At 53.1% G+C, this 14,478-nt stretch overlaps 1 protein-coding gene across 2 annotated transcripts in view; it reads left to right on the forward strand.

Annotated features, from left to right (window-relative positions):
• Positions 1-14,478, forward strand: part of TLN1 (talin 1) — a 31,847-nt gene that overhangs the window by 11,604 nt on the left and 5,765 nt on the right. For both annotated transcript variants that reach the window (XM_064291742.1, XM_064291743.1), the window contains exons 13-46: positions 138-318; positions 507-620; positions 729-837; positions 1,052-1,260; positions 1,409-1,507; positions 2,516-2,683; positions 3,007-3,301; positions 3,902-4,068; positions 4,729-4,857; positions 5,017-5,133; positions 5,231-5,344; positions 5,553-5,687; positions 5,841-5,969; positions 6,142-6,244; positions 6,377-6,585; positions 6,971-7,090; positions 7,299-7,496; positions 7,695-7,834; positions 8,022-8,115; positions 8,223-8,312; positions 8,427-8,549; positions 9,641-9,784; positions 10,282-10,443; positions 10,685-10,825; positions 10,919-11,100; positions 11,531-11,663; positions 11,884-11,985; positions 12,076-12,246; positions 12,341-12,490; positions 12,603-12,704; positions 12,784-12,903; positions 13,651-13,797; positions 13,971-14,137; positions 14,281-14,464. In XM_064291742.1, the coding sequence (XP_064147812.1) occupies positions 138-318; positions 507-620; positions 729-837; positions 1,052-1,260; positions 1,409-1,507; positions 2,516-2,683; positions 3,007-3,301; positions 3,902-4,068; positions 4,729-4,857; positions 5,017-5,133; positions 5,231-5,344; positions 5,553-5,687; positions 5,841-5,969; positions 6,142-6,244; positions 6,377-6,585; positions 6,971-7,090; positions 7,299-7,496; positions 7,695-7,834; positions 8,022-8,115; positions 8,223-8,312; positions 8,427-8,549; positions 9,641-9,784; positions 10,282-10,443; positions 10,685-10,825; positions 10,919-11,100; positions 11,531-11,663; positions 11,884-11,985; positions 12,076-12,246; positions 12,341-12,490; positions 12,603-12,704; positions 12,784-12,903; positions 13,651-13,797; positions 13,971-14,137; positions 14,281-14,464 (4,948 nt within the window). The remainder of the gene's footprint in view (positions 1-137; positions 319-506; positions 621-728; positions 838-1,051; positions 1,261-1,408; positions 1,508-2,515; positions 2,684-3,006; positions 3,302-3,901; positions 4,069-4,728; positions 4,858-5,016; positions 5,134-5,230; positions 5,345-5,552; positions 5,688-5,840; positions 5,970-6,141; positions 6,245-6,376; positions 6,586-6,970; positions 7,091-7,298; positions 7,497-7,694; positions 7,835-8,021; positions 8,116-8,222; positions 8,313-8,426; positions 8,550-9,640; positions 9,785-10,281; positions 10,444-10,684; positions 10,826-10,918; positions 11,101-11,530; positions 11,664-11,883; positions 11,986-12,075; positions 12,247-12,340; positions 12,491-12,602; positions 12,705-12,783; positions 12,904-13,650; positions 13,798-13,970; positions 14,138-14,280; positions 14,465-14,478) is intronic.

Below are 14,478 nucleotides of genomic sequence, written 5' to 3' on the forward strand. Positions count from 1 at the left end.
GGATCCTTGGGAGTCGCAGGCTGTAGTGAGAGGTCACACATCTCCAATCACAGGACCTGTGGAAGCTGTGTAACTGGGCGGGAAGGGGCTGAGAGGAGGAGGGTGCTCTGAGCACTCCATAGCATGCCCCTCTCTAGGTCGACAGTCCTTCAGCAGCAGTATAACCGCATAGGGAAAGTGGAGCACGGCTCTGTGGCTCTGCCCGCCATCATGCGTTCTGGAGCCTCGGGCCCTGAGAATTTCCAGATGGGCAGCATGCCACCTGCCCAGCAGCAGATTACCAGTGGCCAGATGCACCGAGGACACATGCCTCCCTTGGTAAGAGTGCCTCCCTCCCGCCAAGGTACCCAGCCTTTTTCCCACCCTCAGCCAGGCAGAGCCGGGAGTTCAGCAGGCTTTTCCTGTGTCCCTGATTGTATTCCTCTCCCTAGCCTGGTTCTCTCTCACCTTCTCTTTCCTCCAAATGTTCCAGTCCACTCCCTGTCACTCCTCCCCTTGTCTTTTAGACTTCAGCCCAACAGGCGCTCACTGGAACCATCAACTCCAGCATGCAGGCTGTGCAGGCCGCCCAGGCCACGTTGGATGACTTTGACACTCTGCCCCCTCTTGGCCAGGATGCTGTGAGTATGGGATAGAGGAGAGGTCAGAGGTACTGAAGCTGGGACTTCAACGGATAGGGTTGGGGTGAACCAAACCTGAGCAGATCCTGAGATTTTTTCCTCTTTCAGGCCTCAAAGGCCTGGCGTAAGAACAAGATGGATGAATCAAAGCATGAGATCCACTCCCAGGTGGATGCCATCACAGCTGGTACTGCCTCTGTGGTGAACCTGACGGCAGGTAAGCTGGATGCCAACCTGTATGTGTCCGGTGGGGGGGATGGGGAGTGAGTATGCGCAAGCATGAGTGTGACTGTGCCCTGACTCACGCTGGAAGGAACGATGTGTACTATATGTCTCCCCCTCAGGCCATGTGACTAACTGGCTGTGCTTCTTCCCCAGCCTGTCTTCTAGCCATCCCTCACACACGCTTCTCTTCCTCCTCCTTCCCTTAGGAGACCCTGCAGAGACGGACTATACGGCAGTGGGCTGTGCAGTGACCACAATCTCCTCCAACCTGACAGAGATGTCTCGCGGGGTGAAGCTGCTGGCTGCCCTGCTGGAGGATGAGGGTGGCAGTGGCCGGCCCCTGCTGCAGGCTGCAAAGGGCCTTGCAGGGGCCGTGTCAGAACTGCTGCGTAGTGCCCAGCCAGCCAGCGCTGAGGTCAGGGGCCATGGAGTGAGGCTGGTGTGCAGACAGGGTTGGAGCCCAGGGAGAAGGGGACACGTCCAAGTTGCAAAGAGGAAGTGTGGACCCTATGGGCACGTGGGCAGGGGTGGAGCAGCTTCTGACTGGTGTTCACTCTCCACAGCCCCGTCAGAACCTGCTGCAAGCAGCTGGGAACGTGGGCCAGGCCAGTGGGGAGCTGTTGCAGCAAATTGGGGAAAGTGATACTGACCCCCACTTCCAGGTTGGTGACTTACCCAACCCCTCAAGCCCCCGCTTCTAAGGGAAACTCTGGTCCTGAATCCAGCTCCTGGTCCCTGCCTCTATGAATTGATCCCTTACAACAAACCTGAAACATTTTTTCTAGAGGATGACACTGGGAACCTCTAGTCTCTTTTTTGAGTTGAGAATTCAGAACCGCCGAATCTAAACTTCAATCTACTAGCTCACCTTTGATGATTTTTTTTTTTTTGTAGTTCCTGACTTCCACATACATACCCCTTACCCCAACTGGAGGATGAACTTCCCTCCAATCCTTTAGACCACATCCCCCTGAGGACACTGTTCCTCTAGTTCTCCCCTAACCCCACCCTATGCCAGTTTTCTCAGCTGACTTTTCATCCTGGATTTCCCACGCAGATATGTGCACCCAGAGGGGCTGGGGTTCCATCTCCCCCCGATTCCCCTACGGTAACGGCCTCTGGCCTGGGCCTTCCCAGCTTTGTCCTCTCTGAGCCGCATACACTCGTTTCTGCACCTCTCCCCCAGCCTCCTAGGGGAGCGGAACATGATGGGAGATGGGGAGGCGTTGCCCAGGCAGGATTTGGGGAAATGGGATCAGGGAGGGTAGTACAGGGCCTTGTTCCCAAGACTCCAGGATGACTGCTTCCAAACCAAGATTGAGACGAAATGGAGAAATGAAGCTGGGGGTGGGAGAGACCCCGAGCGGCACCTCGCTCCTATCCCTTTGTTGACAGCACTGTCCCTGCCCCCCATCACGGCCGAGTGTATCCGCCTCATGCATTTTTTCCCTTGGTGTAGGCTCTGTTTCTCTTGGTGTGGGTTTGTTCCTTGGTGGGGGTTCTATCCTGCTGGGGCTCAAGGCAGGGGCTTGGGGTAGGTTCTGGTTGCTCCTGCATACACTGTCCTGTGATTGGAGTCAGTGGGGATAATGAAACAGCTTATGCCCCTGAGAAGGGTCCTTGGATGCCAAGCCCAGTCTCAGGCTATGCTAACTGCTGTATCCTCACAGGACATGCTCATGCAGCTAGCCAAGGCAGTGGCAAGCGCTGCAGCTGCCCTGGTCCTCAAGGCCAAGAGCGTGGCCCAGCGGACAGAGGATGCAGGGCTTCAGACCCAGGTTATTGCTGCAGCAACTCAGTGTGCCCTGTCCACCTCCCAGCTGGTGGCCTGTACCAAGGTGAGCCCCAAAGGTTGCTGTAGCCTGTGCCAAGGGGTGATAATGCCAGAAGAGATTTTGGTTCTCCACATCTCGTTACCCCTCCCAGTGACTTGTGAATACCAAAAATACCCCACCTTGTGACACCTTGGTGCCCTGGTGGTGCATTTGACTGCTAGCCAAAAGGTCGGCAGTTTGAATCCACCAGCCACTCCTTGGAAGCCCTATGGGGGCAGTTTTACTCTGTCCTACAGAGTCACTATGAGATGGAATTGACTCAGTGCCAGTGGGTTTGGTTTTGGTTTTTCATGACATCTTCCCCTTGTATACTTTCTGACACACAGGTGGTGGCACCTACAATCAGCTCACCTGTTTGCCAAGAACAGCTGGTAGAGGCCGGACGACTCGTGGCCAAAGCCGTGGAGGGCTGTGTGTCTGCCTCCCAGGCAGCCACGGAAGACGGGCAGCTGTTGCGAGGGGTAGGAGCAGCAGCCACAGCTGTCACCCAGGCCCTGAATGAGCTGCTGCAACATGTGAGGGCCCACGCCACTGGGGCTGGGCCTGCTGGCCGCTATGACCAGGCCACTGACACCATCCTTACTGTCACCGAGAACATCTTCAGCTCCATGGGTGATGCTGGTAAGGAACCGCCCCCTCAAAGGAAGACCGAGAGCCCCAGTGAGGTTCCCCAAGCCCATTATATCTTCCCTGCAGGCCAACCACCTACCCTGTAAGGACCCAGCACAATGTCACCTTACCAGCCATGTAACCATACTCCAGTTGCTTAATCTCTCTGAAGCCTCTGATTCGCCATCTGTGAAACCAATACAACCCCAGTTCTGCCTCCCTTAGAGAGTTTGAAAGACACACCAAAGTATGCGTTAAAAAATATATACAAAGTGGCATTAAGAGAAAGCCTTCTCCACTCTACCTTACCCCTTCACCCTCAAAAGCCTTGACAAAGAACTTTGCATTCTCTCAAGACCATTTGCTGAAAATGCCCAGTGGAGACTATCCTCCGTGCCATAAAAGCTCACTGAGAAATCTGTTCCTCTCCAAGATCCTAAGCCCAGAGAAAATAATCCCAAAGAAGTCACTTCAAGAGCTTGTACCAGTTTTTTGACTGTCCCAAAAAGCCCCATCTTCCTTGCTATACCACCTGTCCCCATCCTCGTTCCCACCCCTGATACCCCTTCGGTGTGTCTGGCTTCCTCACGTGATTGTGTCTTGTCCTCTCAGGTGAGATGGTACGACAGGCCCGCATCCTAGCCCAGGCCACCTCTGACCTGGTCAATGCTATCAAGGCTGATGCCGAAGGGGAGAGTGACCTGGAGAACTCACGCAAGCTGTTAAGCGCCGCCAAGATCCTGGCTGATGCCACAGCCAAGATGGTGGAGGCCGCCAAGGTACAGACCTTTCTGTGCAGAGTTCCAGACTGGAAATAAAGGCATAGGTGGTAATTCTCAGCTGATGGAGAAGACTCAGGAATAGGAGAAAATACAAGAGAGCAAATATAGGAACACTCAGGAAGTAAATGAGCCCCAAGGCTGCAGGTGGATGGTGGGGCTTAGGCTTCCCAGACTACTCTTTGACCGTGGCAGGCAACCACAACCCTTCTTCTTCCTCTTAGTCCAAGGTCTCCTGTGCCTACCTTTCCTTACTTTGCTACCACTGACTTCCTGGGATTGCTCTCCCTCGTGGTCCCCGCTGTGTTCTCCACGTAGGCCTTCAGCTCCCCTAAGCTTGGGCTCGTCCATCTGCAGGTGTAGCCAGGTCCCCAGCTTCAGTATTCCTGAGATTCTTGCTCAAAACCAAGTCTTCTTTTTCCCAGGGAGCCCTACTCACCCCCATTCACTTGTGGTATTTGAGGGGCAGAAAACATGACCCTTTCCCCAGGCAGGATGAGAAGAAACAGTGCTACCTAAAGAAGGGATCTCAGCATGCCAAAGGGAATCCTTTCAGGGAAGACACTTAGAAAGACTTCAGGAATAAGAGACTTCTAAACTGAGTTTAGAGGGAAGAAAGAGAGCTGCTGGGTGATGACTGTCTGTCCATCCACCTCTCAGGGGGCAGCCGCCCATCCTGACAGTGAGGAGCAGCAGCAGCGGCTGCGGGAGGCAGCTGAGGGTCTGCGCATGGCAACCAATGCGGCTGCACAGAATGCCATCAAGAAAAAGCTGGTGCAGCGGCTGGAGGTGAGGCTGGGAAATGAGCTAGGAGCAGGGGATGGGTATGCTGTGGGAGGCATGAAACTGGGGGAGAGAGTCTTAATATTTCCTTGGGGGATAGGTAGCACGGGCAAGGTAGGCCAAGGTCTGTGGCCTGGGGCTTGTCCTGACTACTTGTCATCATAGCATGCAGCCAAGCAGGCCGCAGCCTCAGCCACACAGACCATCGCTGCAGCCCAGCATGCAGCCTCCACCCCCAAGGTCTCTGCCGGCCCCCAGCCCTTGCTGGTGCAGAGCTGCAAGGTGAGGCTCCAGGAAGTGAGGGATGGGGGAGGTGAGAGGGGAGGGAGACTTCCTCCCATCTGTGGGGAGATGGCTCTGACAACATTTTCATCTATAGGCTGTGGCAGAGCAGATTCCACTGCTGGTGCAGGGCGTCCGAGGGAGCCAAGCTCAGCCCGACAGTCCCAGTGCTCAGCTAGCCCTCATTGCTGCCAGCCAGAGCTTCCTGCAGGCAAGGAACCTCTGCCCACCTCTCAGACCAGACCCTTCACACTCTCCCAAGACCCTACATCGCCCACAATTTAAATCTGCCAGTAGCCTCTTTTCCAGTTCCTACAAAGTGATCCCGAGTGCTCACCACGTCCTGACCATCGTTGGTCACTGTCCCCAAGCTCAGAGAGAGGACAGGACACTTAATCTGCCTGTCTGTTCCCCAACAGCCAGGTGGGAAAATGGTGGCAGCTGCGAAGGCCTCAGTGCCAACCATTCAGGACCAGGCTTCTGCCATGCAGCTGAGTCAGTGTGCCAAGAACCTTGGCACTGCCTTGGCTGAACTCCGTACTGCTGCCCAGAAGGTATGGGAACCAGCTCTGGTTTTGGGTGGATGAAGGTGGAGTCATGGGATAGTGGAGAACCCATACAGAATAACCTAAAACAGGGGTAACTTTGGAATCAGTGAGACCCAGCAGTGCCTCCTATACCCAAAACCCACCTTCCTTTCCTGGTAGGCTCAGGAAGCATGTGGGCCTTTGGAGATGGATTCTGCACTGAGCGTGGTTCAGAATCTAGAGAAAGACCTGCAGGAAGTGAAGGCAGCAGCTCGAGATGGCAAACTTAAACCCCTACCTGGGGAGACAGTAAGGATTCTTAAGATGTCATTTTTACACAAATCCTGAAGTCTTCCCAGCTATGCCCCAGAGCTCCCCAAAACCTGCATTTAAACTGCCAGTTCTCCCCAAGTACCTTCTTGAGTTCCCTCTCCCCAGCCCCTGTGCCCAAGTCCCTGAGTCTTTCCATCTTCATCCCTAGATGGAGAAGTGTGTCCAGGACCTGGGCAATAGCACCAAAGCCGTGAGCTCCGCCATCGCCCAGCTCCTGGGGGAGGTGGCCCAGGGCAATGAGAATTATGCAGGTAGGTGGAAATGGGGCATGTGGTGGAGGAGGTGGGGGAAGAAGAGCTGGTGAGAGATTGGGGTTGACAGGAAACAACTGGGATCAGGACCTGGCAATCCTAACTCTTCCCTTCCTTCCTCCATCTCCCCAGGCATTGCGGCTCGGGATGTGGCAGGTGGGCTGCGGGCACTGGCCCAGGCTGCAAGGGGCGTAGCTGCCCTGACATCAGATCCTGCAGTGCAGGCCATTGTGCTTGACACAGCCAGTGACGTATTGGACAAGGCCAGCAGCCTCATTGAGGAGGCTAAAAAGGCAGCTGGCCATCCAGGGGACCCTGAGAGCCAACAGCGGCTTGCCCAGGTCAGGTATTAGGAAGGGGCCAGCTCCTTCTCTCCCCCAGGTCCCTGATTAGGGTAAAAATATCCTTAGCACCCGAGTCTCACCCACATTGGCAGAGGGTATCTTCTCAGGTCTGCGCTAGAAAGCTCCTCTCTGGATTCATCCTTCTTTCAGTCTTGGCAGAAGTGTTTCAGTTAGACTAAGGCTTGGGCCTAAATACTACCTTTGGAGGAGTTTGATCAATATCACTTGCTATTCTGACTTTGGCCTATTCAGCCGCTCCACACCCTTTCCTCTTTTGCTCTGGGAGGCAGCGGAGCTAGTTCTGTCCCATGTCCTGTGAGTAGAGGAGGGGTCTCTAGGGATTGTTTCCATTTTGACAACCCCCTCTCCTTTCCTACCTCAGGTGGCTAAAGCAGTGACTCAGGCCCTGAACCGCTGTGTCAGCTGCCTGCCCGGCCAGCGAGATGTGGATAACGCCCTAAGAGCAGTTGGCGATGCCAGCAAGAGACTCCTAAGTGACTCGGTAGGAAGACTGGGGCGCTGGGGGAGCAGAGCCAAAACACTACGGATCTCTCCTTCCTACCTCTAGACTTCTCTTTTGGCCTCACTTCCCAGACTTATCCCCTTTCATCAATCCCAGCTGATGTGCCTACTCTCCCAGCCCTTGTTTCCCAAACTCTGCCTCCTGCCATTCCCCAGCCTCCCTTCTGATGTGCTCCCTGATCCTGCAGCTTCCTCCCAGCACTGGGACCTTTCAAGAAGCTCAGAGCCGATTGAATGAGGCAGCTGCTGGGCTGAATCAGGCAGCCACAGAACTGGTGCAGGCCTCCCGGGGAACCCCTCAGGACCTGGCTCGAGCCTCTGGTCGATTTGGACAGGACTTCAGCACCTTCCTGGAAGCTGGCGTGGAGATGGCAGGACAGGCTCCGGTAGGATAGAGGGTCATGTTGCATGTCCCCTTAGAGGGTTAGGGAGGAGACACCTGTATGACCACAGAGTCCTGACCTTCTCCTGGCTCCCTCCCCTCCCCAGTCTCTAGCAGTACTTGAGTGTCTGGGAAAGAAGATTCCTTTTAGAGACAGATAAGAAAGGACTGGACAATGTGTTGACCTTCTCACCTTCAACAGAGCAAGGAGGATCGGGCCCAGGTTGTGTCCAACCTGAAGGGTATCTCCATGTCTTCAAGCAAACTTCTTCTGGCTGCCAAGGCCTTGTCCACGGATCCTGCTTCCCCCAACCTAAAGAGTCAGCTGGCTGCAGCTGCCCGGTAAGTAGGAACTGGGAAGCCCGGCCCTAGAATATTAGAGAAAGACTGGGGAGGGGGCATTTCATGAGAAATCCCTGGCTTAGAAGTGGTTACAGGCAAAAAAGGAATAGCTAGAGACTTCCTATGTATACAGGACCCAGGAATGATATCCTTTTCACCCGTTCATTCAACTTTCTGTCCTTCCCAGGGCGGTGACTGACAGCATCAACCAACTCATCACCATGTGCACCCAGCAGGCGCCAGGCCAGAAAGAATGTGACAATGCCCTGCGGGAATTGGAGGTGGGCACTGGCAGGCTAAATACGGGCAGGTCAAGGTGGAGAAAGGTGTTCTGGGTTTGGGGGTAAAGGAGGTATCTTGGATCTCACTTCTCTCTCCCCCTATCCAGACGGTTCGAGAACTCCTGGAGAACCCAGTCCAGCCCATCAATGACATGTCCTACTTTGGCTGCCTGGACAGTGTAATGGAGAACTCAAAGGTAAGCCCTGGAGGGAGCCCTGGAGGAAAGAGGGCAGGGAGATGGATATAACTAGATGCTGCTCTACCCCTCTGAGGACAGAGTCTGACTCTCCTGATGTCCTCTGTTTCTCAGGTGCTGGGTGAGGCCATGACTGGGATCTCCCAAAATGCCAAGAATGGAAACCTGCCAGAATTTGGAGAGGCCATTGCCACAGCTTCCAAGGCACTCTGTGGCTTCACCGAGGCAGCTGCACAGGTTATTTTCCTGAAATAATTCCTGGAATAACCCCTACTTTCCCTACCTTACCTCCCCTCAGCCTTACCCACACACAGATAAACCGGGAGGTTTGCTTTTGCAAAACAAACTTGATGGAGGCAGGGTTTTTCTCCTCCTGAAGTAGATACATTTGTTGGTAATTATGGAACACCAACAACTCTGATAGCTTTAGCCTCTGAATAGTGCTGTTTTGGGTTATGATTACATTGTCCAGCTGCTAGGGCTTTTCCAGCTGCGGCTTTCTCAGTATGTACTAATTAGCATATACAAGTAATTTTTTCACACAAATATTTATTAAAATGGTGCCAGTGACCAATTTTCTAGTTGTTTAACCACTTAACCTTGCCTTTTTCTACAAAGTCAAACATAAAACTACCTTTTATTAGCTCTCAGAGTATTTTGCTTTAGTATATGAATGTTCAAAACAAACTGGCTTGAAAGTTCGACTCAGACTGTTTCTTCCCTAAAAACCTTCCATTCCACTTCTTCAGTCTCCCCAACCTCCCCTTTGTCCTTTTATGTTGGGCAAAGTATGACTCAAATATTATGATGGTCTTGAAACTATAACAGTGTTTCCTTGGCAACCATTATACCCATTCCTTCCCTCTTTCCAAATCTCTAAAGCTTGGAGGTGCTATAAATGTTAATTAGCCTAACAACCTCCCTAGTTTGAGAACTGTCATTAAAAGAGGGTTTTACTCTGTGTGTGTGTGTGCCTTTCAAACTTTTTTTTACCGTAATAACAAACAATTGTTATTACAGTAACAATACTTTTTACTTTAAATCTCAGCATCCACACACACATCTGAATAGAAGTTTGGTGAAGCCCTTACTATGTGATTTTCTTTTTTAATATTCTAAAATGGTTGAACATGTTTAAACAAAACAGTTGGTTTTCAGTTTAGTTTTACAGTGTAATTGTAATTATTAATATATTTCTACTCACATAGACCCCTGCTAAAAAACCCTGGTTTCTAAACTTACCCCTACTCCTCTTCGTAGCCCATATTACTATTCATTTCCCACGTGCAGTCTTTTTTCCTCACCCCATCCCCCTTTTCTCTCCCCAGGCTGCATACCTGGTTGGTGTCTCTGACCCCAACAGCCAAGCTGGGCAGCAAGGGCTGGTGGAACCCACACAGTTTGCCCGAGCCAACCAGGCAATTCAGATGGCCTGTCAGAGTTTGGGGGAGCCTGGCTGTACCCAGGCCCAGGTAACTCAGGGAGGAGATGCTGTGGGCAGGTCTGGATAAGAGTGCTGAGCCAGGATGGACCCACCCCTGTGGGAAAACAGGGAGACGTGGTACTTGCAGAGAAGGAGTGAAGGGTAGGGATCTATCTCCAGCTTTTCAAACACAGCTTCTCTTAGGGTAATTGTCTTCTCCTGCCATGTTTCTCATCATCATTCTTTCAGTTACTGCTAAATTCACGACAACACTATAGATATTTGCATTTTCTCTCCCACTTGCCCTATTTAGATTTATCAGTCTTATCTATCTCCCATCTCCCCCTCCCCTATACCCAGTTCATCCAGTGATATCTCTAGCTCCCCAGATCTTTACTTTTTAGGTGATTCTGTCTCCTAATTAGACTTCCAAAGATACAGCTACCCATCCATCTCCCAATAGGATATAGCTACTGGCTCCTCCTTAGGTCTGTACACTTCTCTCCCACCCTCATCGTGGTTCTTCCATGTGTCTTATCTCCTTAGGTGCTCTCTGCAGCCACCATTGTAGCCAAACACACTTCTGCGCTGTGTAACAGCTGCCGCCTGGCTTCTGCCCGCACCACCAATCCAACTGCCAAGCGCCAGTTTGTACAGTCGGCCAAGGAAGTGGCCAACAGCACAGCCAATCTTGTCAAGACCATCAAGGTTCCCAGTGTTTGAATTCCCAGCATCTCCCTGACCTGTCCAGCTTCTCTCCTCTGAGTCTCCCATCATTCTCTGAGACCTTCTACCAGATCCCATCTGCCTGAGCCCAAGCCCTTTCCAATCCACACTGATCGTCACCAACCTCTCCCCAAACCCCTTGAAGCCTTGAGGGGGAGATTTGGGCTTTACCTCCTATGCCTACAGCCTGAGTCCTGAGGTCCTCTTTTACTCCTGGTTTTAGGCATTAGATGGGGCCTTCACAGAAGAGAACCGGGCCCAGTGCCGAGCAGCAACAGCCCCTCTGCTGGAGGCTGTGGACAATCTCAGTGCCTTTGCATCCAACCCTGAGTTCTCCAGTATTCCTGCCCAAATCAGCCCTGAGGTGAGGCTGTGTGAAAGGAGAACTGATGGGCCAGCTTAGCACCTATCTTCTAGGGAGTCTTAAGACTGACCTCCCTGCCTCCCCTTTCCCTAGGGCCGGGCTGCCATGGAGCCCATTGTTATCTCTGCCAAGACAATGTTGGAGAGTGCTGGGGGACTAATCCAGACAGCCCGGGCCCTGGCAGTCAATCCCCGGGACCCCCCACGCTGGTCAGTGCTGGCCAGCCACTCCCGTACTGTCTCAGACTCCATCAAGAAGCTTATTACAAGCATGAGGTATTAAGAGGGTTGAGAACTAGTGTGATTGGAGGACATTGTGGCAGAATGGAGGGGCTGGGCACCTAGGTGCGATTAGATGGCATAGCGCTGGAGGACACCTGTCCAAGATTTGGGGGACACGGAAGAAGATAGGCTAACCCTGTTTTAAGGGGAGATCTTTACCCTCTGAATAGTGATGTTTTGAGTCATGATTACACGGTCATATGGTAATTCTAGGGAGGCCTGGTGGCACAGTGGTTAAGAGCTATGGGAGCTGTGGCTACTAACCAAAAGGTCAGCCGTTCAAATCCACCAGCCATTCCTAGGAAACCCTATGTGGCAGTTCTGCTGTGTCCTATAGGGTCACTGTGAGTCTGAATCAACAGCAGTGAGTTTGGGTTTTTTTGTTTGTTTGATGTTGGTGTTGGAGCCTGTGATGTGTCTGCAGGGACAAGGCTCCAGGGCAGCTGGAGTGTGAGTCAGCTATTACAGCTCTGAACAGCTGTCTGCGGGACCTAGACCAGGCTTCCCTCGCTGCAGTCAGCCAACAGCTTGCTCCTCGTGAGGGAATCTCTCAAGAGGTGAGGGGGAAGAAGGTTACACAAAAAATTGAGTCTGGTAAGAGAGATATTAGACTTGAAGAAGATGGGGGATCAGAGAGTGGGCTTCACAGGGACATTGAGGGGTTGGGGCCTGCCGAGGTGGGTTAGTTAGTCCATTGTGGAGGGACGAGTGGGGTTCTGTGCAGCCAGAGGGTCCTCTTCCGGGTCAGAGTCGGGGTTGATGTCGCTTGCTCCCTAGGCCCTGCACACTCAGATGCTCACCGCAGTTCAGGAGATCTCCCACCTCATCGAGCCACTGGCCGGTGCTGCCCGGGCTGAGGCCTCCCAGCTGGGACACAAGGTACTTGGGAAGACAAGTAGGGAGTCCTGGGGAGGAAGGATGAGAGAGTGTGCCTAGCCCTGCTGACCCCATTCTAACTCCCTGCCTCAGGTGTCCCAGATGGCCCAGTACTTTGAGCCACTCACGCTTGCTGCAGTGGGTGCTGCCTCCAAGACCCTGAGCCACCCACAGCAGATGGCACTCCTGGACCAGACAAAAACTTTGGCAGAGTCTGCCCTGCAGTTGCTGTATACAGCCAAGGAGGCTGGGGGTAACCCCAAGGTATGAGGGCTGGAGGGGGGTGTCTAGCTGCTAGAAGAGATCGGAGAAGCAGGAACAGTGCAGCGCGTCCACTCACTCACTCCTGCCCCCACAGCAAGCAGCTCACACCCAGGAAGCCCTGGAGGAGGCTGTACAGATGATGACAGAGGCCGTAGAGGACCTGACTACAACCCTCAACGAGGCAGCCAGTGCTGCTGGGGTCGTTGGCGGCATGGTAGACTCGATCACCCAGGCCATCAACCAGGTTAGAGTCTTGGGATGCCTGTGGGCACTGAAGCCACCCTGGGCTAGGGTCCTCAAGCACATTGGCAGACACCCTGACACTCTTTCTCCTTCCACCTTCCTTACCCCCTCAGCTAGATGAAGGACCAATGGGTGAACCAGAAGGCTCCTTCGTGGATTACCAGACAACTATGGTGCGGACAGCCAAGGCCATTGCCGTCACTGTTCAGGAGATGGTGAGTTTGGGAGATTATAAGAGGACTGCCCTTGGAGAGCTGAGTTTGGACATAACTTCACTTCTACCATTATCATCAGGTAACCAAGTCAAACACCAACCCTGAGGAGCTGGGCCCTCTCGCTAACCAGCTGACCAGTGACTATGGCCGTCTGGCCTCCCAGGCCAAGCCTGCAGCTGTGGCTGCTGAAAATGAAGAGGTAAACACGGAGGCAGCACTCGCCTTCCCACAACACCTCACCGGGAATCCCAGTGGCCTGCCCCATATTCCCATCATGTCAGCCTCTGGAGCTGCCCCACTCGCACTCCCTCTACTCTTTCATAGGCAGGGGGACATACCCTAAAGGCCATACCACTAAAGAGTGATCAGGGCTCTGTAGGCACAGGGACAGAAGCCTTCAGTCACAGGAATAACAGCTCAGGATCTAGATACTTCTCCAATTCTGGGCCTACAGCTGCTTCTCAGCTATGCTGCAAGTTTGGGTTCCCTTCATAGTTCTTCCTTGTGGCAAACCCATGAAGTTCTTCCTTCCTTAAGCTCCTGGCTTTCCAAGAAAGCAAGTAATTGGATCTTAGCCTGACACACCAAATCCTTATCTTCAGTATCCCATCCCTGACCCCATACAGGCCAAATTGTAATCTATGGCTCTCTGATTCAAACAACCAAGCATCAAGTACTTCTTTCCCTCCTCCCCACCACAGTTAACACAATCCTTACCAGTTGGTGCCTACGTGCTAACATTTTCCATGTGTAGGAGGTGACCTCTTGTCTAAGGGATATGAAACAGAAAAGGTCTATGTGCTGGGATTTTTCTCATAGCTCCTTTAGTCTATGATGCTTGTTTTTCCCAAGTCCTTACTGACTCCTCCATGACACACCTCCACGCATAATGGGGTGCTCTGAGTGCATCTGGTAAAATTTGTCTCTCTTTTCCATCTGTTCACAGATAGGTTCCCATATCAAGCACCGGGTACAGGAGCTGGGACATGGCTGTTCTGCTCTGGTCACCAAGGCAGGTGCCCTGCAGTGCAGCCCCAGCGATGCCTACACCAAGAAGGAACTCATAGAGTGTGCCCGGAGAGTCTCGGAGAAGGTGACTGTGCTCACCCTGGGCATATCCCTGAGTTTGCCTCCCCAGCCCTGCAGACTTTCTCTTCCTCCCCCAGCCTTCCCAGCCTCTATCCTTGTTCCTTCTGCCTGGCATGGGTGACCTTTCCCTTTCACATGGTACCTTCTCCAGTCACCATGCGACTTTCTCTACCCCAGGTTTCCCATGTCTTGGCTGCACTCCAGGCTGGGAATCGTGGCACCCAGGCCTGCATCACAGCAGCCAGTGCTGTGTCTGGTATCATTGCTGACCTTGACACCACCATCATGTTTGCCACAGCTGGCACACTCAATCGTGAGGGCGCTGAAACTTTTGCTGACCACCGGTGAGAGGGGGAACTGGGCCTGAGGGAGTCAGGTTGGGGGAAGGGGCCAGAAGAGGCACGATGTTTGGGACAGACCTGGATCTGGAACCTTGGAAAGACTGAAGTGGGTAGGGGAGACCTGACTGGACTGGGCCTTCCCTCAGGGAGGGCATTTTGAAGACTGCAAAGGTGCTGGTAGAGGACACCAAGGTCCTGGTGCAGAATGCAGCTGGGAGCCAGGAGAAGTTGGCTCAGGCTGCCCAGTCCTCCGTGGCTACCATTACTCGCCTCGCTGATGTGGTCAAGCTGGGTGCAGCCAGCCTGGGAGCCGAGGACCCTGAGACCCAGGTATCCACCTGACA

The sequence above is a fragment of the Loxodonta africana genome, chromosome 9, assembly GCF_030014295.1.
Source record: "Loxodonta africana isolate mLoxAfr1 chromosome 9, mLoxAfr1.hap2, whole genome shotgun sequence".
Lineage (NCBI taxonomy): Eukaryota > Metazoa > Chordata > Mammalia > Proboscidea > Elephantidae > Loxodonta > Loxodonta africana.